Below are 26,955 nucleotides of genomic sequence, written 5' to 3' on the forward strand. Positions count from 1 at the left end.
CCATATTAAGAAATAGCGGCTAAAATCGGCCCGGGTCCTGACGCCCACAGGGGGGAAGAAGCTAGGTAGCCGAGGGGCCAAGGGGGGGGGGGGGGGGGTTGCTGCCCCAACACCAAAGCCCACGCAGAATGGAAAATTACAGCGCAACGACCCTACACCTACACCACCGCACCAACGCAGCGTTATACCATATGTAAAACCTTGTAATACAGTAATAGCTAAATAACTAAGATCACAGGCGTACATGCGGCGAAGATATCGTGCCCGAATTCTAATTCCTAGAAAAAGGGGGAAGGTGCGCAAAAGTTGACAAAAGCTGAAGAAGGGGATCATTCTGCGCAACGATCGACACCTATAAAAACGGTGACCGATCACCGGCTCGTCCTCTTGGTTTCTACCACGAGATTCGTTATCTTGTTCCGGTACAGTCTCGCGGTAAAATTCTTTTGCCTTTCGCATTTAAACTTTTCCTACAACGTTACTCTGCCCAAGAATCCAGCGAGCTTTCAGCTCTATTTTGTCATATTAATTTAAGATCTTACAACTGAGTAACCCCGTTGCTTGTGACTTGAAACATTGAACTTATAAAATAAATCCAAGTTAATCAAAGTATCCAAATATATTAAAATCAGTCATTCCGTTAAATCCTCTGACCAATCTACGCTGCAAGTCATCATATCCAGATCATTCTCAAAAGGTAAGCCAATTAATTAAATCTTCCATCCAACAATTACTCCTTCCTCGGTTCGTTCGATTAGAGCGATAGAATGACCGTTGTCCGGTGTATTTCAATACTTTATCGGTAATTGGTGACGTAAACTACTGATGTAAGTCTAGTTGTAGCTGTGTGAACGATTCCAGTGTCTAGCATCTGGAAATTTCCGCCAGTAGCGGGATTCTGTAACTCTGCACCGACAGTTGTCGCTTGCATCGACGATGCTAGCGACGTAGGGTGATTCTGTAACTTAGACGTACCGATATTCATCGATGCAAAACTAATCACAGGTGCATCGATAAATGTCGATAGATTTTCAGCAAATTTGACAACGTCGCAGATATTATCACTAAAAATCTAGTAACTTCGGACAGATTATTTGTGAACGCAAACAAAATTGTCTATTGTTCTGTATCTTAGCCGTGATCTTTCCTCACGTTGTATAAAAAAACTTTTCTCCGATTAATCAAAAATGGAACAGTGTAAGTATACTGAGCACAAATAGTTCCAATGGTTTTAGATTGAGTACTATTGACTATATGAATGTTGCAATGCTTAACTCAACTGATTTGGAGAAAAGGCCTTATGTCCTCTGTTTGTCATCTATTAATCACAATAATGAGTAGAATCACTCTATCCAAGTAATTGTATAAAATTCAGAAATATTTTTTTAAGGTTACCATGACTGAGCCCTCTTCATAAGTCTATTTCTCCGCATCGAAAGAACTGATTGAATATTATTATTTAATCCATTATTTCGGTGAATAAAAAATGAACTTGTTATTTTTTATATTAAAAAGCCATCGAGAGAGTTGATCAAATACTATTATTTAATCAACCCTTACGATATCTTACAAATGGACTTGTATATTTGGAAAGATATTGAGGATTGAGTCAACGTAAGCTTGAAAGTATGTTTTTTAATTTTATAAAATTACTTGGATAACGAACACCGTTTTACAGAGGACGTTAAAACGATTACATTATTGTGCTGAAAAAAATAATTACTTGTTAAAGTAGATCTTCATATTCACTTGCATGATGAAGTTCTCAATCCTCTTTAAATTTAAATACTATTTTGAAGGCTAGAGAAAAATTCACGCGCAACACATTGACACGTTGTTGCACCAATACTGTCGTCTACTGTGTCACTGATTATCGTTACGCCTTAGCGAGACTTCCATATCCATCGCTAGCATACCGACAATTATCGTAACCCACGGTCTTACATACAGGTCTGGTAACTCCGGCACTTTTGAGTGGTAGGGGGTGTCACCGTTAGTGAAACACACGGTCTTGTTTCCTATCTATCCGCTAGGGGCGCCATTGGCCCGGGGCATGATAGATATAGATATATACCGATAAGATAACCTGCTCATCGAAGTTTTTGACAGTTCATAACTCAGTGTAAAATGTGTGTCAAACTGTCTCAAAAGTTGTGAGCCCTCGCTTGATGTTTATGGATTTTATTGACTTAAACATTTGAGGATTCCGTTAAAGGAAAACAATTATCACGCCCGCCATGGAATGCTATTGAACATCTCAATCATTTTTTATTCATATTTTTCTTCATTTTTGAGTGTTATTCAGGATTGTTGATTCCGAAAAATCAGCTGTTCGGATCTGATTTATGATTGGCTCACCCGAGGGGGCAGCGCTGCAGACAGCGAAGACGAGAACCACGGTTTTGCCTCATTATCTGAGTCATTCCCCACCCTTTTAGTTTCCGGACCTGTATGTAAGACCGTGTCGTACACTAACGATTCGAACTAGCGACAAATATCGTTAACTGCATCGTACAGAATCACCACTAGCGACAATTGTCGATAGGTAGCGTTAACGATAGCGATAATCGTCGCTAGAGAGTTACCGAATCCCGCTACAGGTACGTTCGACTTCACTTTAGGTTGCAATGCGCAAGCGGGAATGAAAGCGGGAGTACGCAACAGTTGTCTTGAGTATATGGAAACGCGTCATTAGGTTTGTTCGCGCTAGCTACACTTTCTACACTTTCGTGGGGAGTGTACACTTGCGCGTTCGTTTTAGCGGACGTGACGTCAGATGGCGCTGTTCGTTTTACAAATTCCTTGCCTACGTCATTGCCGGTTTAATTGTAAGGTGCTGTGAGGTTATGAGTGCTGGTGTTTTGGAAATCTAAAACGTGTTTTCGACGCCAACATCAATCGAAAATGGTTTATGTTTGTTATTTGTGTAACCGTAAAGCCTCGAGAAATGATAAAATTTCATTGCATAGGCAAGTGTGTTGACATATTGTAGTGTATACTTGTTTGCAGTTTTCCAAAGGATCCAGGTTTACGTAACAGTGAAGGAGACCGATGACAAGAAATCCAGAACTATGAAGAAGCTTCAGGACCAAATTCTGCGTTTGAAGAAACGTATCAACTCTTTACAAAATTTGGTACAACATTTAACCGATAAAGGGCTCATGACCAAGGAAGCTGGCGATAATTTATTGGTAATGTATAGGTTAAATTGAGAGTAGTACTTTAAGCGGTTAGAGATAGTCCAAGGCGTGAAAAAATGAGTATTTTCAATAATTTTTTTTTACAGTAATTAAATTTATTTTATACAGCTAATAATAGAGTTAATGTATGATATTTTAAGGAGGGTGGCTGCACTTGGCGATGATGCCTATGTTAAAAGCCTAAGAAATTTCAAAAGCTTACAAGTTAATAAAATTTGGTGAGCATATTTCTTGGTATTAAATATGAAAATACAATTTTTTTTTAGATTTTTCTTCTATATAGTTCTCGAGTAATTAAATACTAAATTTCACATGTATAAGCATAGAAGTAACATATACACAGATATACGTTTCGTGCAAAAGTACCCTAATTACTCGATAACTATGTACAAAAAAATTTTGAAAGAATGTGTCTCCACAATTGATGCTGAAGAATGTTATCACAAAATTTTATTAACCTATCATATTAATGTATGTAGCCATCCTCCTTAACTTTACTTGACCAAAATCTCGAAAAAAAAAATCAATTGTAGATGAAGTTAACCCCGTCTTTGTTGGGTCCCGCTCCACAAGTAGTGTTGTGCGATGACTATAAGAACATTTTACTGGTTCATCAGAAACCAATAAAACAAATGAATCACTAGTTTTTTAGTAAATCTAGTACTTAATCGAAGCTTTTTTTGACGTGATAACATCACATCTAAAAATTGAGGAACACCGGCTGCACGCACGAAAAAGTGTCACATTCCGCCTGAGCCTGAGCGTGCAAGCGAGAGCGTGGAACAAGCGATATGAAGGGACGATCGGCTCAAGCGTCGGCTTGTACACATTTACTCTCGCACTCTTCTCGCTTAACGTCACAGCTAGCAATTCCAATAGTTCTGCTACTTGAACGCCAATTCAGTGATAATAATTCAATTCAATTCATAAAAGTATGCAATTTTTAATCAATGTTTCTTTATGACGTTATCACGTAAAACTATCGTCCGTAAACCGACTTTACAGACAACCAATTTTTTTAAACAAACGAAATCACAGCTTCTGAAAGTTTATTAAAAAGTAGGAGTATAAAAAAATAAACAGCTTCTATTAAATACTAGATGATTGTTATTAAACGAATGATTTTTTGTTTGTTCAATTGATTTGAGATGAACCAGTAAAATGTTTTGATGATCACCGCGAAGGCACCGAGGTCCAACAAAGATGGTAATAACTTCGTCTACAATTCATTTTTTAGTTCTTTAATTTTGGTCGAGTAAACTTAAAATATAATAAATTAACTCTGTACTATTATTTTTATCAAATAAATTTAATTAATGTAAAACAAAAATTATTTAAAATACTCATTTTTTAATGCCTTTGACTACCCCTAACCCCTCAAAGTGCTACTTGAAAGTACAAAGTACTTTTGACAACGAGATAATTTTGTACATTGCAAGGAAATTGAGTTGTATACCAGTGCCAACAAATATAATGCCTAAGGGTTTATTGCGAATTTCAATTTTCTGCTTTTTTACAATGGCATCACGCTAAAATCTTTACAAATCCAGTGACATCTGAGCCCTTTTACATATTTTTGGATTTTTATTACATGATAAAATTAATTTGGAATACGTTGGCCGATTGAGAAGCATTGAAAATCTCTGCCGGTTTAGAAATTCATTGGTATTGTATTGTACAATTGTATAAGTTTTCAAGCGATGAGGGCCTCAAACCCGCCAATAAGCTGACCAAAAAACACATACATTTCAAAAATAACAAAATGAATGTAAAATTAGCTATCCAAACTTTGAATGAAAGCGTCAGCAAATCATTGATATTTTTAAATCAATTTCCAGATCCGAGTGTACAAAAACAATTTTCCAATGTTACTCACACTGCAGAGTTTTGTTTGAATTTCAATAATATGGGTGATATGCTAAATTGTAAAAATGTTTTTTCAAAACACGAATTCAAGAAACCTCTAAATGACGAAAATTACGTAACATTGAAATCCCATGCGGAATTCTTTGAAAAGTACATAAATTCGTTATGTACGTATGAAGGAAAATGTATCTTAAATACTCAACTGGTCGCTGCACGGGCTTCTTAGGCATGATTATATGTTTGAGAAACATGTTTCCGTTATTCGATAAATTAAAGTCATTGAGCTTCACGTACTTGTTGACATATAAATTGTCGCAGGACTACTTGGAAACCTTTTTTTCTGCTATTCAAAGCCGCGGAGGTTTTAATTATAATCCCAACGCCCTACAATTAAAAAGTGCCTACAAACGACTTTTAATTAGACACGAATTGAAAGAATTTGAAAACGGCAATTGCCTTTTTGATGGCATTGGCATATTGCATATTTCGTCGAGACCTAAAAATTATAAATGCCCCATTGGTAATGCACAGTTTTCGGAAAGTGCCATACAATTCGATCACGATTACATACAATCATGTTTTTCTTCATCTCCTTATGTAGAAAGCATTGTATCTTACATATCGGGATATATTTCTTATAAATTACAATCGATGGTTGACTGTGTTACATGCAAACAGCAGTTGATAGGTGATAGTATGCCACTTCCATCAAAAATAAAAATAGAGGTCCTTTTGTCATGCCATCCAAGGATGTAGAAGCGATTTGCAAAATTTCCGAAAGAATTATTTGCCAATATTCCCATGCGTTATTAAAACCAATGTCAAGGCAACATTAATAAATAAAATTATGGGCCATCTAGGAACTCCATTCGACAATATCATGAATGAACATGTATTGACCCAAGACATATTCGACAATCATCGATACCAATTGTCAAAATACGTCATAGAATTCTATTTAAAATTTCGCATGCATGCTGAAGCGAAAAAAATGTCGGAAATAAGTGTTATGTGCGATCTAAGTATACAAAACTCATATTATTTTCTAATCAGTAAACTTCACACTTGAAAACATATTTATATTTAATAGATACATGTAAAATACAAATATTTTCATAATTTATTATTGTTGTCAGTTTTTTATTTATTATCCAAAACCATTGCAAATTTCCTTCTAAACCTACAACATTTATTTCAGTCATCGAGCGATTTAGCTTTAATATTGCAATGGATAGCTCAATTGGTAACGTGCTCTGGGGATAAGGGTGAACACATGGGTTTCACCTCCCCCGTTCTACAATTATTTATTTGCTATACTTAATCAAATATTATCTGTATTGAATTTTCTTTGGATTTTTTCATCGCTTATAGGAATCGAACACAGGTCTTCTCCTCGACACTCAAGCACGCTGCCAATTGGGGCTATTGATTGAAGCATCATTATAGGCTAATCTTCCAATATTTAAGTTGTAGCCGCGCTTGGGGTTTAGTTTGGTTTATTGTTAGTTTGTTTGGTTGGTTCACAGTTTATGGTAACCCGTACTTTTAAATATAACGAGAAAAAAGGTTTCTATCAGCATATATCATACACGTGTCGCCAAAATGAAGCATACAAAATATCGGTGAGATCACCCTTAAGTCTATTATTGAACATACACGAGAGTGCTTATGAAAATGAAATATAATATAAATGAATATAAAAAATGTAAAAAGTGCACAATACATGTGAATAATAAATGTATGCATTTGTTGAGGTTTTTTGAATGTGTGTTTAAAACGCCGAACCTCTCCTTTTCCCGCTAATGGCATCGACATTTCTCGCGCAAGTAACATATATCTATTATGTCTACGCCAATGGGTCGCGCGTGCGCAGAATGACCAAAGTAACTCGCTCTGTCTCACTTCATCGCCGTCCTCGCCACTTATAGGGAAGCAGAGAGCGCTGGCAATATAGGAATATTACATATATGTTGTCAATCACGCAAGGAAAACAGAAAACGTCCATGCGGTCGCATTTTATTATTCCTGCAGAAAACAGAGGAAAAAAAGACGCAGCAGTGTCTTGACGTTAAGTTATTAAAACATCATAAAGATTCTAAAAGTCTTATAATTCGTTATAACTTTCAACTCATAACACAGCCTCACTTCACTAAAATTTAAAATTGTTTACGTCGTTAAGCGAGTCTTTCACTCGCACTCTCTGTGAGAAAGAAAAGGATACGGCTATACTGCGAATAGCGCATGCGCGAGCATGTAGCTATTTCGTTCTGCGGACTTAGCCCTTTTCATGCAATAAAATAAGCCAACTACATGCGGTGTTCGGTCTCCTGAGTTGCTACTTTCACGCTGTTCACGGTCTTACCAGAGATGAGTAGGGAGATCTCCAACGCTCGGCTATTCGTGATACCAGCTAGATTGGAGCGTCGACGTGACACCTAGGCGGCCACGCACCGAAGGTGGCCCATTTCCGACCTGACACCTAGGCGGCCATGCACCGAAGGTGGCCCACAATCGTGTATATATAGATATACTCGGTCCCTCGAGCAAGCGGTTGCCAATCGCATCCTTGTCCCCGCTCGCACAGATGTTTCCAGGAATGCAAGAATTGGGATTTTTTTGTTTCAATTATGAATGTCAGCGAATAAAAGTATCTCCAGATTTGATAAATTTTGGATTCAATTAGCGGACGCTGAACCAAAATAATTAACCATACCCAGCCCGAATACTTTTTTTTTTTTTAATAAATATTATTTTTTTATTGATATGAAAATATGTGACGCCTGGTGTTCTCGAATATTTGTACACGCAGTCTATGGAAAAATATAAGAAGCCAGCTCGATAACATTTATGCAAAATGTGCAATGGGCAAGTGGTTGAAGGAAATGTTTTTTTTCTCGAACTGAATCTTCCAGAGAACCATCAGCGAATTCCAAGCAAGCTCCATAAACATACCGAGCAAACGCGCGATCACGGACGTAGCTGTGGTGTGGCTGAGTGGATACCACATGAGGATGAATTTTCAATCACAGGTTTTTGCGCGAAGTTTTCCTGTATTTAAGTTAATTACTGCTGCCTTTGCTATAATACTGCATTCAAGTCTTAAACAAAATACTAAAAAATAAGTTGACCACTTGATGTAAAACAAAATGTTAGATTGAGCTTAAAATTTAAGCCGGAGTTACATAAACTAAGATAATTACAAGTGCAACGTTGTAAATATTGTACATTTATTGTTCATCTAAATAAATATGGTTTCCTCCTCAAAAAAAAAAAAAAAACATGAGGATGGAGTGATGCGGGACACGGGTTCGATCGCAGTTCACTCTTTTTTTTTTTTTTTTTTTTTTAAATTCAATCCCGGCTTTTTTTTGTATTTTCGGAGAGAAAAAAACAAATCAAAGAAAGAAAATTTCGAGAGCCGGTCGATTTTTTCCTTCTTTCCTTTTGCTTTTTTTTTACTGAACCCACCTTTTTTGTAGTGGGGGTAACCCGGAAGAGAACAAATAATTGAAACAATAAAATTCCGAGAGCGAATCGATTTGTTCCCCGTTTTTGGCGCCTCTTTTTTGACAAGGAAAAGTTTTGACAGTAATGGAAAATAGAGATTACTAAACGCAAATGTATTGTTTTTTAATAACACCGGACCACAAAAAAAAAAGTAGCCTGTACTTTTGACCGGACCTACCTATCTTTATGTATTTTGACGCGCTGAATCCGAATCTGGAGTCAGTTTTGCCCGTACACCCTCAAAATTTTGAGTAAATTGCAAAAGACCATAAAAATCGCCAAAAATTAGCAGTTTTGGTAAGAAAAAAATTTGTGGAACTATAGACCAACAAGGGGAGTGTCAAACTTGGGAATCACAGATTTCCATCACTTTTATATATATTGTAGGGCAGGGTCCCCTCAATAAATATATAAAGCGGCAAGACGCCATTCGTTTTTATTATTGAGAAATTTCAACTCAAAGTTCTATATGTAACTTAAGTAGAAGGAACCTTTTTACCGGTTGCAGCAATAGTTCCGTGGCGTAGCGGTAACGCTCTTGCTTACTGAGCGACTTTATTTTTGATAATATTGATTACTTTGTTATTATAATTATTACAAATCCTATTTTTATCATTTTTTGTATTTTTTCCTAACTTAAAAATAAAAAAATAATTTATAGAAATATTAATTATTAATTATTTATTTTTGTATTAAATGATTTATAAAAAAAAAAAAAAAAAAAAGTAACTCTAACGGAACTTGAACAGCCGTTCGGTCCCTCAGTAAGCAAGAGCGTTACCGCTACGCCACGGAACTATTGCTGCAACCGGTAAAAAGGTTCCTTCTACTTAAGTTACATATAGAACTTTGAGTTGAAATTTCTCAATAATAAAAACAAATGGCGTCTTGCCGCTTTATATATTTATTGAGGGGACCCTGCCCTACAATATATATAAAAGTGATGGAAATCTGTGATTCCCAAGTTTGACACTCCCCTTGTTAGTCTATAGTTCCACAAATTTTTTTCTTACCAAAACTGCTAATTTTTGGCGATTTTTATGGTCTTTTGCAATTTACTCAAAATTTTGAGGGTGTACGGGCAAAACTGACTCCAGATTCGGATTCAGCGCGTCAAAATACATAAAGATAGGTAGGTCCGGTCAAAAGTACAGACCACTTTTTTTTTTTTTGTGGGCCGGTGTTATTAAAAAACAATACATTTGTGTTTAGTAATCTCTATTTTCCATTACTGTCAAAACTTTTCCTTATCAAAAAAGAGGCGCCAAAAACGGGGAACAAATCGATTCGCTCTTGGAATTTTATTGTTTCAATTATTTGTCCTCTTCCGGGTTACCCCCACTACAAAAAAGGTAGGTTCAGTAAAAAAAAAGCAAAAGGAAATAAGGAAAAAATCGACCGGCTCTCGAAATTTTCTTTCTTTGATTTGTTTTTTCTCTCCGAAAATACAAAAAAAAAAAGCCGGGATTGAATTTAAAAAAAAAAAAAAAAAAAGAGTGAACTGCGATCGAACCCGTGTCCCGCATCACTCCATCCTCATGTTTTTTTTTTTTTTTTGAGGAGGAAACCATATTTATTTAGATGAACAATAAATGTACAATATTTACAATGTTGCACTTGTAATTATCTTAGTTTATGTAACTCCGGCTTAAATTTTAAGCTCAATCTAACATTTTGTTTTACATCAAGTGGTCAACTTATTTTTTAGTATTTTGTTTAAGACTTGAATGCAGTATTATAGCAAAGGCAGCAGTAATTAACTTGAATACAGGAAAACTTCGCGCAAAAACCTGTGATTGAAAATTCATCCTCATGTGGTATCCACTCAGCCACACCACAGCTACGTCCGTGATCGCGCGTTTGCTCGGTATGTTTATGGAGCTTGCTTGGAATTCGCTGATGGTTCTCTGGAAGATTCAGTTCGAGAAAAAAAACATTTCCTTCAACCACTTGCCCATTGCACATTTTGCATAAATGTTATCGAGCTGGCTTCTTATATTTTTCCATAGACTGCGTGTACAAATATTCGAGAACACCAGGCGTCACATATTTTCATATCAATAAAAAAATAATATTCATTAAAAAAAAAAAAAAAAAGTATTGGGGCTGGGAATGGTTAATTATTTTGGTTCAGCGTCCGCTAATTGAATCCAAAATTTATCAAATCTGGAGATACTTTTATTCGCTGACATTCATAATTGAAACAAAAAAATCCCAATTCTTGCATTCCTGGAAATATCTGTGCGAGCGGGGACAAGGATGCGATTGGCAACCGCTTGCTCGAGCGACCGAGTATATCTATATATGCACGATTGTGGGCCACCTTCGGTGCATGGCCGCCTAGGTGTCAGGTCGGAAATGGGCCACCTTCGGTGCGTGGCCGCCTAGGTGTCACGTCGACGCTCCAATCTAGCTGGTATCACGAATAGCCGAGCGTTGGAGATCTCCCTACTCATCTCTGGTCTTACATACAAGTCTGGTAACTAGTAGGGTGGGGAATGACTGAGATAATGAGGCAAAACCGTGGTTCTTGTCTTCGCCGTCTGCAGCGCTGCCCCCTCGGGGTAAGCCAATCATAAATCAGATCTGAACAACTGATTTTTCGGAATCAACAATCCTGAATAACACTCAAAAATGAAGAAAGATGCGAATAAATAATGATTGAGACGTTTACTAGCATTCCATGGCGGGCGTGATAATTGTTTTATTTTAACGGAATCCTCAAATATTTAAGTCAATAAAATCCATAAACATCAAGCGAGGGCTCACAACTTTCGAGACAGTTTGAGATCTTGTGGAGATAATCCACCGTTTACACACTTTACACTGAGTTATGAACTGTCAAAAACTTCGATGAGCAGGTTATCTTATCGGTATATATCTATATCTATCATACCCCGGGCCAATGGCGCCCCTAGCGGATAGATAGGAAACAAGACCGTGTGCCTCACTAACGGTGATACCCCCTACCACTCAAAAGTGCCGGAGTTACCAGACCTGTATGGAAGACCGTGACGCTGTTCAATTGTGAAATAATCATCGAACAGTTTCGTCAGAAAATTTTTTGTACCTTATATGTTCAGATAAGTACGATTGAAACGCTAACAAACTATTTCAAAAACTAAGTTTCAATGAATTTTCGTTCAGTCACCAGTTCACAATTAATACTTTGTTTTTCGTATTTGAATCTGCCAAAGGAAAGAAGCATTCCTAATTTTTCAGAAATTCTCATTTTAATTTGTTCTCCAGTTACTTGCAGTTTCAGTTCTTCCAGTTCTTCCATTTACAAGAATGAAAAAAGGTATTGAAAAAATCCAAAACACATTTTCTTCGTCTCGATTTATAGATTGAAAGTAATATAAAAAAATACAGTCGGATCTGAATTCTACGGAGAACTCGGGACTCGATTCTACAAAATCGACAAAATCGAGGTTTCCACAGAACCAATCCCAGCGCTATATCAGATCCCTTCCATAGATCCCGCCTACTCCCCCTCTTACAATAGGGGCGGAGAACCGCAGAATCCAGGTCCGTAGAATCGAGTAGTCCAGGGAAGATAGGAAATAAATCGGAAATTTTTGGAGACAGCAGATATCGAGATGCGGTTTTCTGCATTGTGTTCAGGAAGGTCCCAGGAAAAAAGTCTACATCGTCTGGTGGGGCCATTTTTCGAAAAATGCATTTTGCAATTGCATAATTACTTGCAATATTATGAGAACGTCTGGAAACTCGGAAAAATCGCTCTGAAATCGTTACTCGGGGGTTTTTGGGGATGTTGAATTCAATTCTGGCGTTAGAATTATCCGGGGGCGTTCGGGGGTGGCTCTGCGGGGTCGCCCGGGGGGTGATTGGGGGGAAAATTGCAGCGTCCATGAAAACAAACGAAAATCGTTACTCGGGGGTTTTTGGGGATGCCAAATTCAATATTAATAGAAACTCCTACGATTTATCATTTAAATAAAGTGTTATTTTCATAATTTGTGATTTTTTACGTTCTCCATTACCTTTCCCGTAGAGCAACCGGAAGCAATTTGTTTATAATATATGTAATATGATTCAAGATTAAATTAAAATGTTTATAATTTATACCCCCCGATAATTCTAATGCCAGAATTGAATTCAGCATCCCCGAAAACCCACGAGTAACGATTTTCATCTGTTTCCATGGACGCTGCAATTTTTCCCCCAATCACCCCCCGGGTGGCCCCGCAGAGCCACCCCTGAACGCCACCGGATAATTCTAACGCCAGAATTGAATTCAGCATCCCCAAAAACCCCCCGAGTAACGATTTCCGAGCGATTTTTCCGAGTTTCCAGTCGTTCTCATAATATTGCAAGTAATTATGCAATTGCAAAATGCATTTTTCGAAAAATGACCCCACCAGACGATATAGACTTTTTTCCTGGGACCTTCCTGAACACAATGCAGAAAACCGCATCTCGATATCTGCTGTCTCCAAAAATTTCTCTATTCCGGCTGATTTTGATCTAAATGCCCTGGACTAGAGGTCTGACTGTAGGCAGAAAATACACCTCTTTAGGGGCAGGGGGGGGGGGCTGCACTCCAAAACTGACCCTACCTAATATTAGGCATACAGAGCTGTCGATTTATTTTATGGCTATGTTTCTCGATAGAAATAACCATCTGAAACGGGAAATTGATTTCATCATTTTAGGCAGTTTTCAAACATTCTATTTTTCAAAAAATAAATACATCGAAAATCTGATATAATTGATAGTTCATAACCGTCTTCTGAACATGTAAAAAAATTTGCAATTCTTAATCTTCACAATTGTGAGAGAAGATGAATTTTTAAGGAATTTTTTGTCGAAAAAAATTTTATAATTGTAATTTGTAATTATACATCAACGTAAAATAGATTATATAACTTCAGACAAGTAAATTAATAACAAAATAAATGTCATCAACGATATTGTCGATAACAGTTAAAAGGCCCATACATAGGACCTTAATTTTGACAGAATTTTTCTTGCCATCTTATCTGAGCCAATTTGATGAGACGACGTGTACGCCTATAGAATTCAACCGTTGTTGCGTCGATTGTGAAACCGACTTATTCTCTTTCTATTCCGCTGCTGTGCGAGGCAATAAGCTGTTTTTCCAAGCGAGCAGCAAAATAGTGCATTTTTCATCATCATGGCAACACACCCCTTGTTCAATTCTAAAATTGCTTCAGCTACCGCTGTTTCCACATGTAGTCTACACTTCCGCCAGATCACGCTGTGGAAACTTTTGTTTGCATTTTGGGTCCGACACGATGAGCAGCGTTCCAACAACGAAACATCGGACAATCTCTTGTATATAGATAGGATTCTTTTCAGATATATTTCTTTCACTGGTGTGTCAACATGCCCCAAATGAGGACCTGGCTCCTCTCCTCGTGCAACTGCCGCTTCAGAAATACATAACAACTAACAAAGTATAGTATACCTGCACTCACGTTCAAGGACGGTCAAATATATCTCATAAAAGCTGGAAGCGCGCATGATATAGGTAATAAACATCTTTCATTATTTTCCATGAATGAGTATGCTATCACAGTTCTCGACGTACATTTATCTCATAAAATGATTCCTCTAAAATTCATCTCCTCCCACAATTGTGAAGATTAAGTTTTGCCGATTTTTTTACATGTTCAGAAGACGGTTCTGAACAATCAATCGTATTGGATTTTCGATATACTCATTTTTTCAAAAATAAAAATTTTGAAAACTGCTTATGGAATCAATTTCCCGTTTCAGATGGTTATTTCTATCGAGAAACATGGCCAGAAAATAAATCGACAGCTCCGTATGCCCAATATTAGGTAGGGTCAATTTTGGAGTGCAGTCCCCCCCCCCCCTTGAAATCATGAACTTGATTGAATTTTGATGTAAAACAAATTGGTTTTTCAACACGATTGTCACGTTTTTATTTTCTTGAGAAAAATATCGTAAAAAGTATTGGTTTATTCATAACTTTTAAGCCAAGTATCATTATGGGTCGATTACTCGTTACATTGGTACATACTATTTATTTGTAAGTGATTTAGTTTGTGATCTTGAGGAGGTATATGGTCCAGCAGGACTGAGCACCTGGTTACCCCCTTCTAACATACAATACAATACAATTGAGGAGGTATAATTTTTTGAAATTGTTCTGTGAATCTATGATTCAAGACGGAAAAACGGGTTTAGAATTCAATCAATATCTCTTTTCGTTGGCAAGTTATATCCAACTAAAAAGTTGAGCCAGGAAATTTTTATAATTTGTAACTCAAGTACAAATTGAGATAAAAATTTCGAAGAAATCAGGAATGCTCTTTTCAATAGGCAGATTGAGATGGAAAAAATATAACAAATCAAAAATTCGATTTTAAAATTTTGTCGGGTTTCATGTGGAAAGCATCAGATGTATTTAAGTACAGTACTGTCTCGTCTTTCAGTGAGGGAAGGGGAAATTAAAAATATAAATGAAGGGAAACAAAACGTAAATTGAATTTTGGTTGAGAAGAAAAAAAAAATTAAATATATTTGGTGTACATTAATATTAATTATCTCCCATTGTAATTTTAAACGTAAACTGTACAGCACCACTGATTGGGGAAAAGTGCACAGACCATTGCAAAAGGTCATTTCTTGTAACCGCAAAATTCTTTCTCGGAAGAAAAACACCTTGTCGCGTGTATGGATCCCAAGATATGTTAGAACCAGGAACAATATCTTTTATTGGACCTGTACTGACCTCAGTTGACGCATCCAGAGTCCAGTCAACCCATAACGCAACTCCATTGCAATTTCCAGTACTGCAATTAGATTGGCAAGCAATAATGATTGTGTCGAATCATTTTAATAAGATAAGCTGCCGATATTTTTTTATGGCAAACAATGCCACATTGAAACAGCATTCAATGAAAATATCAATTTAAATATCGTGAAGACATATATTTTGAAATGATCGATTGGACAATGTTTGCAATTGCAGTTTTATTGTAGAAAAGTATGATGGGAGAAGTAAGCATATCTGTGGGAATATTACCTATTTCATACAATAGAAATTTCAGTATTCTGTTTCTGAAACGTGCGGTTTAGACTTGAGGATTTACTAGACAACCGTAAAGCGGCACAGGAAACTTTGAGGGAAATTCCATAAAAAATATAATAGATATTGGAATTTAAAAAAACCTACCATGCTATGAAAGCTGTATCAGAATTTTGAATATCAGGCTGATGATCTATATTTCTGTCAAGGTGCAATTCTACAACGGTGAAAGGAGCCGTCAAAGCCTGTCCCGGATATTCCCAAAGAGGATGTGCTTCTATCTGATTATCGCTTATATCACTAGAAACCTGTAAAAATTGCTCCTATTACCAATTTAAATTACAGTAGAGCTCAAACTATGCAGTCAATGAATTAATTATTTCATCAGTACCTGAACAAGTTCATCAAACCTAGACATATCAAATCCTTCGCATTTTCTAACTGGTGCACGAATCTTGTGTAAATCTTTGAATTCTACTGCAACAGCTCTGACGGTAACTGCCGATGGTATGCGTGCAATGTGCTTTGGATATCTCGAACTCAGATGCCAAAAGTATATGTTATCCCATGCGAGAATGGAAGTAACAAAGTTAGGTTCGCCAAAAATTAAGTTCACTCCATCATCTGGATTCAAATCATCTTTTGAATTAACAATGCGAACTTTCTCAGACAGACCATTAGCCTTCACAAACATTTCCATCGCTCTGTGGGAGAGACCGTTACTCTCAAAAATGATAACCTGTGAATTGATTAGTATAATTAGTGTGTTAGTCAAAAACTAAATTTTTAGGGCACGTCACAGAATTCTAGATCTACTCCAGAATTTTTATTATGACAGTACTGGTCATAAAACGAAATCCACTTGAAAAAACAAAATTTCAACCATCCACACCTGAGATATGATTTAATTTGCATCTAGGAATTGATACAGTGAGACATCAAATATTTGTTATTTATAAATATTTATAATTATTTTAGAAAATTATATATATTTTGCTGTTGTGAAAATTCTCTTTTTGATAAAGACTCATAGGTTTGTTTATTGAACCAAATATTTCGATTTAAAAATACATTTATTCTTTTTTTTCTGTTAACGATCTTATTTTGTTTCACTGAAGTGTGATCATGGCTGATTCCATCTCAAATCATACAGGACAGCGCAGGTTATATTCCACAATTGCTTGTAACTGAACTATGATTTCCTCACCCAAAATAAGAGCATAAGTATATTTTATTATGACCCACATAAATTTTTTGCGCCTGATAACGATTTTTGAAGAATTTAAGGTAAATATAGACTAATATTTATCGTACAATTTCCGAAAAATAACCGCTATTTCGTAAGTTTTGAGCTTTTCTAAAAATTCTTGTTTTGGAATATGTAAAATCTGACACTTTGTTGAATCAAATATCAAAGAAATTTGTAGAATTGCAAAAAATATAAAAATTGAAAAAAAAAAATTACCAATTTGATAATCAAAACACAAAGAAAAGAATAAAAACTAATGTTCCATTTTGTAGAATCGGAAAGAATGATGAAATAAGATAATTGTAGCAAACAAATCTAGACTTCTCGTGTTTGTTAAAAAATATTCGGAATGAAAAATAAATTTCACATGCGATAACAAGTAGTGAATCGATTCAAAAATGCTTCTACGAAATTCAAAAACTGATATTATATTGTTTTCGCAGGAATTCACATCTGCAGGGAAATGCAGAATTGAATCATATTCAATGGAGGAGGCCTTCTTATTCCTTACACTACTCAGGAGCGTATCTGACTATGTAAATATAGCTGCCAAATGAAAATAATTAGATAAATAAGAATAAAATCGATATCTCGATTAATAATAAATCCACATTGCCATTCATAGGGTAGATAGTGTATACTCCCTACCAAACATACTAAGTTTTCCGAAAAATCAAAACTGGGCTTTTTCTGAAAAAAGACTTTTTTTTCAGCTAGCTATATTTTTTGCAATTTTGCAAATTTGTTGGGTTTTGGAGGAAGCACGTACATCAGTTATGTATAATTATGGAATATAATTCTGCTGGCCGGCATGGTTTGAGATGGATTCAGTCTAATGATTTATCAGAGATATTTTCCAAGCATTTTCATGTTCGTTTTCACTCACCTTCTTTGATCCAAGTTTAGCTGCAGCTAAACCTAGCAAGCAATTGTCTGACAAACACAAGCATACAGAATCTGACGTGATCCTTTTTTCTAATGCTTGTATGTACTTTTTATTGCGCTTCTTATCATTCAATTGCCCTATTCGTGTTCTCGAGTAGGCCAAGTGAACGAAACACTCACATATTGGTCGCTGATAGTTGACTTCATCCATACTGTAGTCAAATAAATAACAGATTAGCCCTACTTTCTAATTTTTTGAACAGATTTGCATTCAAAGATTAATGTTATCTTTCTATTCTTGAGATATGAATCGTTCGTAGCTTGATACAAGAATTCTTGGATGCAGCATATTAAGTACATTGTGTTTGATAATTTATTGAAATTTTTACACTTTTTCTTACGCACAAATTCTGCCTCAAAAGACTGCATTAGTCAACTTTAACCGACCGAGGAAAGTGTCACTCATTTTGACTATTATTTGTGCATCGTTGATGTGGAAATGCTGCAGATTGCGCAATTTTATATGCAACGCCGTACACAAATATATAAAAAAAAAAAAAATGTTCTACGCAACAATAAAGTCAGAAAATATATTTCCGTGAATGAATCACCACAAATTTTGTTTGACATTGCATGTGTGATTTGCTAGAATGATATTTGAAATATTAGGTTTTTCGATTTTCCAAAACGTAAGACATTGTTTGGCTCGAAATTTCATGTATATTCTCTGATTAGTGTAGGACAGTGTGTGAATTTTATCATCGGCAGGATTTTGTGTAGAAATTATAGGAAAATATTATTGTTTTCCAATCTTCACAAGAAATGTTAGATCCTTGGTTGGATGACACCGTATCTTCGTAGAATTTGTAATGAATATTCCAAAACTCTGAAGTCAATATACAAAAACTTATAATCAATAATTTTATGACAGAATATGAGTTTCAGTTTCAGTAGTACTTAATAGGAAGCTGACAACCATATGATGTACGATGTATTTTTCCGAAAACTGCAAGGCAAACACATCATAGCTTTTAACCAAAATCCCAGTTCACAATCAAATTTACGAACACTAACAGGAGAATATACTGTAAAATATTGGGTAGAAAAAAATAGCCTTTCAAAATATCGAAAAAAAACTGGTATTTCTAATTTTTCAGACCATTCTGATGTCTGTGTGATTCGTTGCACATCTCTGGTGAAAAAGTTACTCCATAGTGAACTTTAGTGTGATCAACCATGTTTGATTATTGCAAAAATTGTAACTCAGACTCTTGATTTTTAAGTAAATCATATCAGGTACTGTACAAGTACAAACTCTGACCAACTAGCACTAACATTTCACTAAGATCGAACAGATTCTGATAGAGGCAAGGTTTTACCACAACAAGATCACGTGGAATACCTCACATATTTAAGTAATATGATTATTAACCTTGATCCGTCATTCAGGTGATACCAGAAAGAATATTCGTCATGAGAAGTGACCAACGTTAATTCTTGTCCAGAGCAAATTTCATATGCCGGTGATAGGTAATAAACTGCTTGCATCCAATGATCTCTCCATGGAATTTTTTCATTCAATTCAACTGTGCTCTTTCCATGATTCAACTCTAACTTCACATCTGGATGTTCCCAAACTGGTGCACAGCTTAAAAGTATCTAAATCGATGATTGCTATGTTACTGCACAGAATGTAAATTTGTTCCCCACAACCCACGACAATTTTTTTACCCACAAACACTCTCACAAGGAACATCAGTTTTGTGTTCTCTGCCAATTTTGTTGCAAGTCACCAATGTAGTAGAGCCTTGAAAACTACAAGATACGTGTTTTTTTTTATCAATAGAAAACGGTTCAAAGGGAAAAAGCAACCCCCAAAAATGGGCACCCAATAAGGTAGTTGCTCATTTTCAGATAGAAGAGCTGAATGTATACGGGTAAAGCTAACACTGAAATATTTTATTCATCAATAGAAACATTTCAACATTGGTTTCGTTCAAACACATCAAGCGCATCAAGAAATCACCCCGTTGGGTGCCCATCTTCGGGGGTCGTTTTCACCTATAAAATCGTTTTTGCTCCAATAAAAAAATACGTATCCTTCAGTTTTCTATGCTCTACAACATAGATAGTTGCAACGAATTAGCAGGGGACACCAAACTAATGTTTTTTGTCAATATTACACCATATATAATAATACCTGCCCCTCGGTATCCATCTTCAAATCCCACCACATAAATACTGCATGCGCAGTGCCTGCTGCAATGGATTTAGTTTTATGACTGAAGCTTTCTGACAGTTGAAGGGTTGCTACATCAGACCAATCGAATCTAAAAATGAGACGGAAACACGACGCATGAAAATGAATAATCACTTTCTCAACTTCTAATTTATCAAGTACCTGCAGACTGCCAAAGGTTTGGTCAAAAGTTTGAATGAGTCACGTGGCAACTGACTAAGCTGTAAATCATGGACTGCAGCAGCACCGCTGCATGATCTAGTGACAGTTGGCGTATCAACAAGGATTTTATCACCAGTAGAATTCAAAACTGGTTCTATCCTGTTCCAAGCACATACCAGTGGGCTGTCAACAACTTGAGCCCAGACTGTGCCGCTATGTGGAATAACTATACTGTCGTTCTGAATTCAATAATATATTTTAATACTACAGAGCTTGATGATAAGAGATGTCAGCAGCATTTTCTGAATGTTAACTGATCTACTTGAAAATGTGTTCTCTGATTGTTCAACTTTTAATCTCAATAATACTTACATCCAGCAAAACCTTGTGAGCATGTCGAAATGTGGATAATGCGCCTTCCCCGATTAATTCAGTATCAAAAACCTCAGTAACTAAAATGTTGGCACGATTTGGCATATCTCCGCCTATTCCAACAGTGATCTCTGTTGATCGTTTGAAAATCAATTTAATCTTATCCGCATATCCGTTATCTTCGATTATTTTAATTGCACATTCTGCCATTGGTTTAAATGCCTGAAAATTTTGTCTGTACCAATTAATTGACACTTATACTTTCACCAAATAAGATGTTAAATTTTGATGGAGATTTTGTCGACGCAGCAGAAATGGCATTATATTTTTCAGCAATTTCAGCTGATATTTAAGCATATATATTTATAGTGAATCTTTTAATGTAGCAAAGACTAATTTTGTTTTGCCAGAATGAAGTTGTTAAAAATTCAATTTAACGATACGAAATGGTGAATTATTAGTGTTTTTATTTTAAATCAGATTTGATGTCAACAGACTTTTTCGACTTCCAGAATCATGAGATAGTGATTGCATTATCCAATTTTGTCTAATTTAAGTCTTCTATTCAAACAAATCTGATGTAAATGGGGTTCATCGATGGTCAACAACTATCAAGTCATCAGTCATTGACTTTCAAGCTGGCAATGGTAACAAAGACTTTTTATAGTTAATTTTTTAATAACAACACTAGGGAACCCATAGAAGATCACTTGTTTCATATTCAAATTAGAATTTACAGTAATGAGTTTTTATGAGACTCAATATACTTGTAAGGTCAATATAATTTTCGTTAATATTTAGCACTGCATGCACCTAGACCTGAAATATTGGAAGTAATACATATTGATTGAGCATTTACAGTGGCACTAGCAAACTAAAGTTACAAAACACTCGACACCATGTTTGTTGAATGATTGTTTATAGAGTTTTTCACAACTATTTAATAACTTATAAATTACAGGTAAAATCAGATAAAAAATGTGGCCTAAACTCGTTTCCGTTTGCATTACCGATCTGTGAAAAGCAGGTATTTACCTCACACGCAGTTATTGTATCAGCCCCACATTTGGCAGCCATCATTGAGAGCAGGCCTGTTCCAGTCCCAATATCAAGTACGTTAGCTTTTTTTCCTAACGCATGTTTTTTGTCAATCGCTGCTTTTAAAGCAGCACAATATTTTTCATTCTGTAAAAATTAGAAAAGTAATAAATAAACAGCGATGCTTTATTTTTTGCCAACTTTGATGCAGCTAGTTCTACTAATTACCCTTTCTTTGTCGTGCAGCATATCTGCGAATGCTGAGCGCGCCACTTCTTGGTGATAATCATAATCCGGATCTTTCTCTTCCCAGCATATTGTTCCTGTCATTGGATTGAAGCTCTGTGTGAAGACGCTCATGTTTTTATTACGCACAGTCCCTCGAGATAGCTGCCTTACCGCAAAACGTCTGTGAAAGAAAAATGAAATATAAATTTTATTCAATTTTCAACGTCCATGAAATAGCCGTTATTTTGAAAACTCCATTTTCTAAGACAAACGTTATAAGCCCTCGCTTTTAGCTCGAGAATGTCTCAAACAGAGAAAAAATCGCTGAGATCAATCTGATTTCGCTATTTTACATTGATTTCCATGAAGAAACTAAATTTCAAATTATTGAATAGGATGTGCTGAATATAAAAGAAAAATAGTGAAAAAACAAGTTACATGCTCCGTCAACTTCTTATATTTCCGTAACTATTCAACTCGTGACATTGATTTTGGTAACATTGAAGTAACGAAATATTAAAATGAAATTCACTGCTTAGCAACCTTCGACTGAAGCTGAAGGTATTCAGTTTTCAAACTATGAGAAGGGTTTGTTTTATTATGGTTTTCTAAATTTCAGAGAAATGTAGAGTAGAAAAATAGCAACTTTTCCCAAAAATGCATCATTAAATTAACTTTACAAACTTGGACCGCCTTCACTTTCGGCATTAGAGGCTGAGGAATGTTATATTTATTCAAGTTACATTCTATAAATTATTGATCACAAATGAAATATTAAAATTTTTCTGGCAACATACCAATGAGATCGCAATGTATGGGCGTGCAGAGTCCTAGTTTTCATTCAAATCATACAATAGTCGTGATCTTGTTCACAACCATAAGCCCCAACAGTCAAACATTATTTGGTAGTGATACTTCATGTACACTAATCATGTTATTGAATTTTCATAACCTGTGTGTTCACCTATCCATAATTGCTATCTCATTGTTATGTTTTTAAAACAATTTGAACGTTTCATTTAGAATTAGAGCTTATACCTGAAATTTCAATCGATCACGATTGGTCGTAAAAAGTTTAAAAGTAAATGGATAAAAAATCAACCTAGTTCATATGGTCAAAATGAACCTTCATACCACCTTAAATAATAATTTATAAATAAATTAACGTTTTCGATTATTACAACAAATCTGATGATCAAAATTCGGTCTTATACGACATTGTTATCATAGATATTCACGCCTATAAAAATTCTTACTATTCTATTCGAGCATGCATCAAGCATCGTTACTTTTTATCACTTTGTGAAATCCATAATTTGATTATGTATTGAAACATTTTTTTAAATATATAATTAGGCAGAGCAAAATGACATCTTACATTATTTCATTTATTTTTCCGGTTTTCAGCATCTGTTCTATGCTGCTTAATGCAATGACGAATGCCTCTCCTTGCTCTAGTACTATCTAAAATCCACTAGGTAGAAGTATCAAGTTATGCAGACTCTATAAGTAATGAGTAATAACATGGCATACCCCTATAAATGATTGCCAAAAACTGGGACATTATTCATAAAGACATCAAAAGACACAACTAGTAGGGCTGCAAGTGGTATAGCAGTGCAGAAAATATGGTTATATGACTTGACAGGTTAATATCTACAGGAAAAGACATAGCACACATCCATACATCTAAGTAGCGTCACGAATACCGCAGAAATGGAACTAGAGATATGAACAGAGCGAGAAGGAAAAATTACACAAAACAGTTTTCAACATGGCCTATAGATTTTTGATATTCTTTATTGCAATGATATTCAAGAAACACAAGACTTACGAACATGTGTTTGAAATTATACACGTAATTAAAATACATATAAAATTTATAAACATTGAAGAAAAAAACACTATAGAACGATCAACAAATAAATATCTTATAACTCATCGGAAATGCTAGCAACATTTACCGTGACATACAAAGTTTTTTAAGTGTCAATGGTCGAGAAAAGAAAATAATATGTGAATTGACGTTTCGGCCCTAATGGGGGAGAGTGGGTCTGCTTAGAATTAAAACAAATTTATTAATGAAACATTGTTGCAAAGGAACTGTGTTATTGTACACGCGTAGTAATGAAATAATGAATTTAAAGAGAAAGGGAAAAGGTTTGAAACTTAGTAACGATAACGGAACGAAACATTAAGAACAGTCATATCCCAGAAGTTCCGATGAATTAAGTTTGCTTAGAAACTAAGTTTTCTACTAATACTTGAGAAAGTCAATCTGGCAGGGTATGAGTATGTATTGCTTCATTATTTACTGAATTTTAGGCAATCATAAAATATTGAATAGATGATTATTGTAAATCATTACTTGACATTAAAAAATCTAACCTCATATTCTAGATGGAGGGCGAACTTGCTGACTGCCGGAAAAGAACCAATCCATTGAAAATATTTCTGAAAAACTGTATAATTAGGTATTTCAGAAAAAATTTCTCGAAAGTTTTTAATTTACTATGAAAAATCCCAGTTTCCACATTGAACTGAAATGAGTTCCTAAAATATAAGTATGTTTTATTTTAAATACAGGTTACTAAGTTTTAGACAATGGTAGATGTATTATTTTCACTACCTTAGATGTACCGTGACTATCAATTGATTCGTGTACGATCATATCTATTGCATAAAAGTGCAGGCCTGGCTAAAAATGCACAAGATTGTTTGGTCAGATAAGATGGCTGCAGAATTTGATTTTAAAACAATTGAGCGGTCAAAAGTTTCATTGACAATTATTGTAGAAAATATTTGTGATTAAATAAATAATTGAAGATTCCTAGAACTAGTAACAATTGAAATGTTTGACATGGCTCGTACAAGGTCACTACTAGCGACAAATGGTACCTCTACCTTCAGCGAGTTTCAACATAACGAGTTTTTCTGGAAATACATTGTTACATTCGTGTTACAAGTTTCAACTTGGTAATTTGTCTGTGATAATGAATAGTAGTTTACAAATAACGTATAAGTGGCTCAGATAAAAAAATTTCTGAGCATCTCGAACCTTCGGGCCTGGTATGTCTCAATAAGATTAGAATCTGTGATTGGGTTTGGTCGCTTATTAATTCATGCACGTATTGCAATTCAAGATACAGGTATACATAATTGGGAAAAATGCCAACTTTCTAATAAATAAGAGTAATAAAATTACAAAGGTGACTCAAACAAGCAACTTATCAAATTTTTCTTTGAAGTGTTACCACGAATAGCTGGATAAATAATCAAACAAAATTCAAACAAAACAGCTGGTCATGGCTAAGTTCGTATACAAAAAATTTAAATTACAGAGCTTAAAGGTTTCAAATTCGGACATGAAGTTTTTTGTGCTTATAACATGTACAGATTGGATACACGTGACATTTATAACCTCAGATTATCAAAATCTAATTAGCGATTGTGTCTGTATATAAGTAGATATTTGCAAGTTAAATCTCAAAATTCATCATTTGTTTCGGAGTAACATTTAACCTCAGTGTATTCAACCTAACATCGGATGGAGAAACAAACGCCTCCTGTGATCTGAATCAACCCGGCAAAATTTAATTGTGAAATAGAAACATTTGGTAATGACAAATTTTATGGAAATAAATTTTCATTAACAAATTAGGTTTTATTTTACTATTATCTAAAACCAAATTTTTACTCTAATTTACCAGTCACAATTGAACAAAAACGTCTATGCAAAATCCTCCACCAGTGTTTTCAACCAAAGTCCTAGACCAAAATCGTGAAAACTGGAGATCTGGGACGTTTTCCTTTTACATTAATTTTCAGTACAATTTTACAGTATATGCTCTAAGAGTCGTACGTGATTTCAGTAATCTGATCTAACGAAATAAGCCTGTTACATACGCTTCTGATCAAGGAAGTTCTTACGTTGCCCACCAGTCTACTCTGCCGTCGTCAACAAAGTAAAGGGTCCCAACTACAAGGACGGCGACCACTATGTTTGACTCTTGATGAAAACACATCATTTAAATATGTCTCTCTACCTAATAAAAAAGTTCTGAACAAATGAACTGGTAAAAAAGATTATAATAACATTAGTATAAAAAAGATTATAATAACAATAGTATACATATGAAGTTGGCGGTGGGGTGAGATGCCGAAAACAAAACAAAAAGCATCTAGCAAACAAAACTTCCTTTGACAGCTGTCATCGGCTGTTTATGACAGTCTTTGACAAACATTTTTATAGGTATCTGTTTCTGACACGCAAAAAATAAACATGCAAACGAGAATTATCAAGATGATTCCCAACGCGAATTGTTTTTTTCGCGCGCTGGCGTATCAGATATGAGTAGGGAGATCTCCAACGCTCGGCTTTTCGTGATACCAGCTAGGTTGGAGCGTCGACGTGACACCTAGGCGGCCACGCACCGAAGGTGGCCCATTTCCGACCTGACACCTAGGCGGCCATGCACCGAAGGTGGCCCACAATCGTGCATATATAGATATACTCGGTCGCTCGAGCAGGCGGTTGCCAATCGCATCCTTGTCCCCGCTCGCACAGATATTTCCAGGAATGCAAGAATTGGGATTTTTTTGTTTCAATTATGAATGTCAGCGAATAAAAGTATCTCCAGATTTGATAAATTTTGGATTCAATTAGCGGACGCTGAACCAAAATAATTAACCATTCCCAGCCCCAATACTTTTTTTTTTTTTTTTTTAATAAATATTATTTTTTTATTGATGTGAAAATATGTGACGCCTGGTGTTCTCGAATATTTGTACACGCAGTCTATGGAAAAATATACGAAGCCAGCTCGATAACATTTATGCAAAATGTGCAATGGGCAAGTGGTTGGGGGAAATTTTTTTTTCTCGAACTGAATCTTCCAGAGAACCATCAGCGAATTCCAAGCAAGCTCCATAAACATACCGAGCAAACGCGCGATCACGGACGTAGCTGTGGTGTGGCTTAGTGGATACCACATGAGGATGAATTTTCAGTCACAGGTTTTTGCGCGAAGTTTTCCTGTATTTAAGTTAATTACTGCTGCCTTTTCTATAATACTGCATTCAAGTCTTAAACAAAACACTAAAAAATAAGTTGACCACTTGATGTAAAACAAAATGTTAGATTGAGTTTAAAATTTAAGCCGGAGTT

The 26,955-nt window shown here is 35.5% G+C and overlaps 1 protein-coding gene and 1 long non-coding RNA gene across 20 annotated transcripts; one reads left to right on the plus strand and one right to left on the minus strand.

The window, feature by feature from the left end:
• The first annotated feature begins 2,694 nt into the window (after nucleotides 1-2,694).
• LOC124219013 (uncharacterized) lies at nucleotides 2,695-24,237 on the plus strand. The gene is made up of 5 exons (XR_011177115.1): nucleotides 2,695-2,907; nucleotides 3,010-3,191; nucleotides 21,035-21,169; nucleotides 21,484-24,080; nucleotides 24,189-24,237. It is a non-coding gene; the product is annotated as an uncharacterized lncRNA (long non-coding RNA).
• Nucleotides 14,478-25,644, minus strand: Art7 (arginine methyltransferase 7). 19 transcript variants are annotated; one of them, XM_069135978.1, is made up of 13 exons: nucleotides 25,496-25,644; nucleotides 24,177-24,242; nucleotides 23,167-23,252; nucleotides 21,789-21,969; nucleotides 21,558-21,707; nucleotides 20,523-20,744; nucleotides 20,151-20,389; nucleotides 19,950-20,079; nucleotides 19,182-19,408; nucleotides 17,751-17,961; nucleotides 16,007-16,354; nucleotides 15,763-15,938; nucleotides 14,478-15,379 (listed from the first exon to the last, which is right to left on the minus strand). In XM_069135978.1, the coding sequence occupies exons 3-13, from the start codon at nucleotides 23,196-23,198 to the stop codon at nucleotides 15,124-15,126; spliced, it is 2,172 nt and encodes a 723-aa protein (XP_068992079.1). In that variant the 5' UTR covers nucleotides 23,199-23,252; nucleotides 24,177-24,242; nucleotides 25,496-25,644; the 3' UTR covers nucleotides 14,478-15,123. The 19 variants fall into 19 exon arrangements, with proteins under 19 accessions (XP_068992079.1, XP_068992077.1, XP_068992078.1 ...); XM_069135976.1 differs by having other exon boundaries at nucleotides 23,167-23,262; XM_069135977.1 differs by having other exon boundaries at nucleotides 24,177-24,250.
• Nucleotides 25,645-26,955: the final 1,311 nt, after the last annotated feature.

The sequence above is a fragment of the Neodiprion pinetum genome, chromosome 5 (assembly GCF_021155775.2).
Source record: "Neodiprion pinetum isolate iyNeoPine1 chromosome 5, iyNeoPine1.2, whole genome shotgun sequence".
In the NCBI taxonomy this organism is placed as follows: domain Eukaryota; kingdom Metazoa; phylum Arthropoda; class Insecta; order Hymenoptera; family Diprionidae; genus Neodiprion; species Neodiprion pinetum.

Bases quoted from the DNA above. Each gene is read 5' to 3' on its own strand.
- Art7 (XM_046626055.2), bottom strand. From the start codon at position 24,459: ATGATCGTACACGAATCAATTGATAGTCACGGTACATCTAAG. The intron at 19,409-19,949 runs GTATTATTATAT...TCATCGATTTAG, and splicing joins AGATGGATACCGAGGGGCAG to ATACTTTTAAGCTGTGCACC. The intron at 15,939-16,006 runs GTACTGATGAAA...AATTGGTAATAG, and splicing joins GGTTTGATGAACTTGTTCAG to GAGCAATTTTTACAGGTTTC.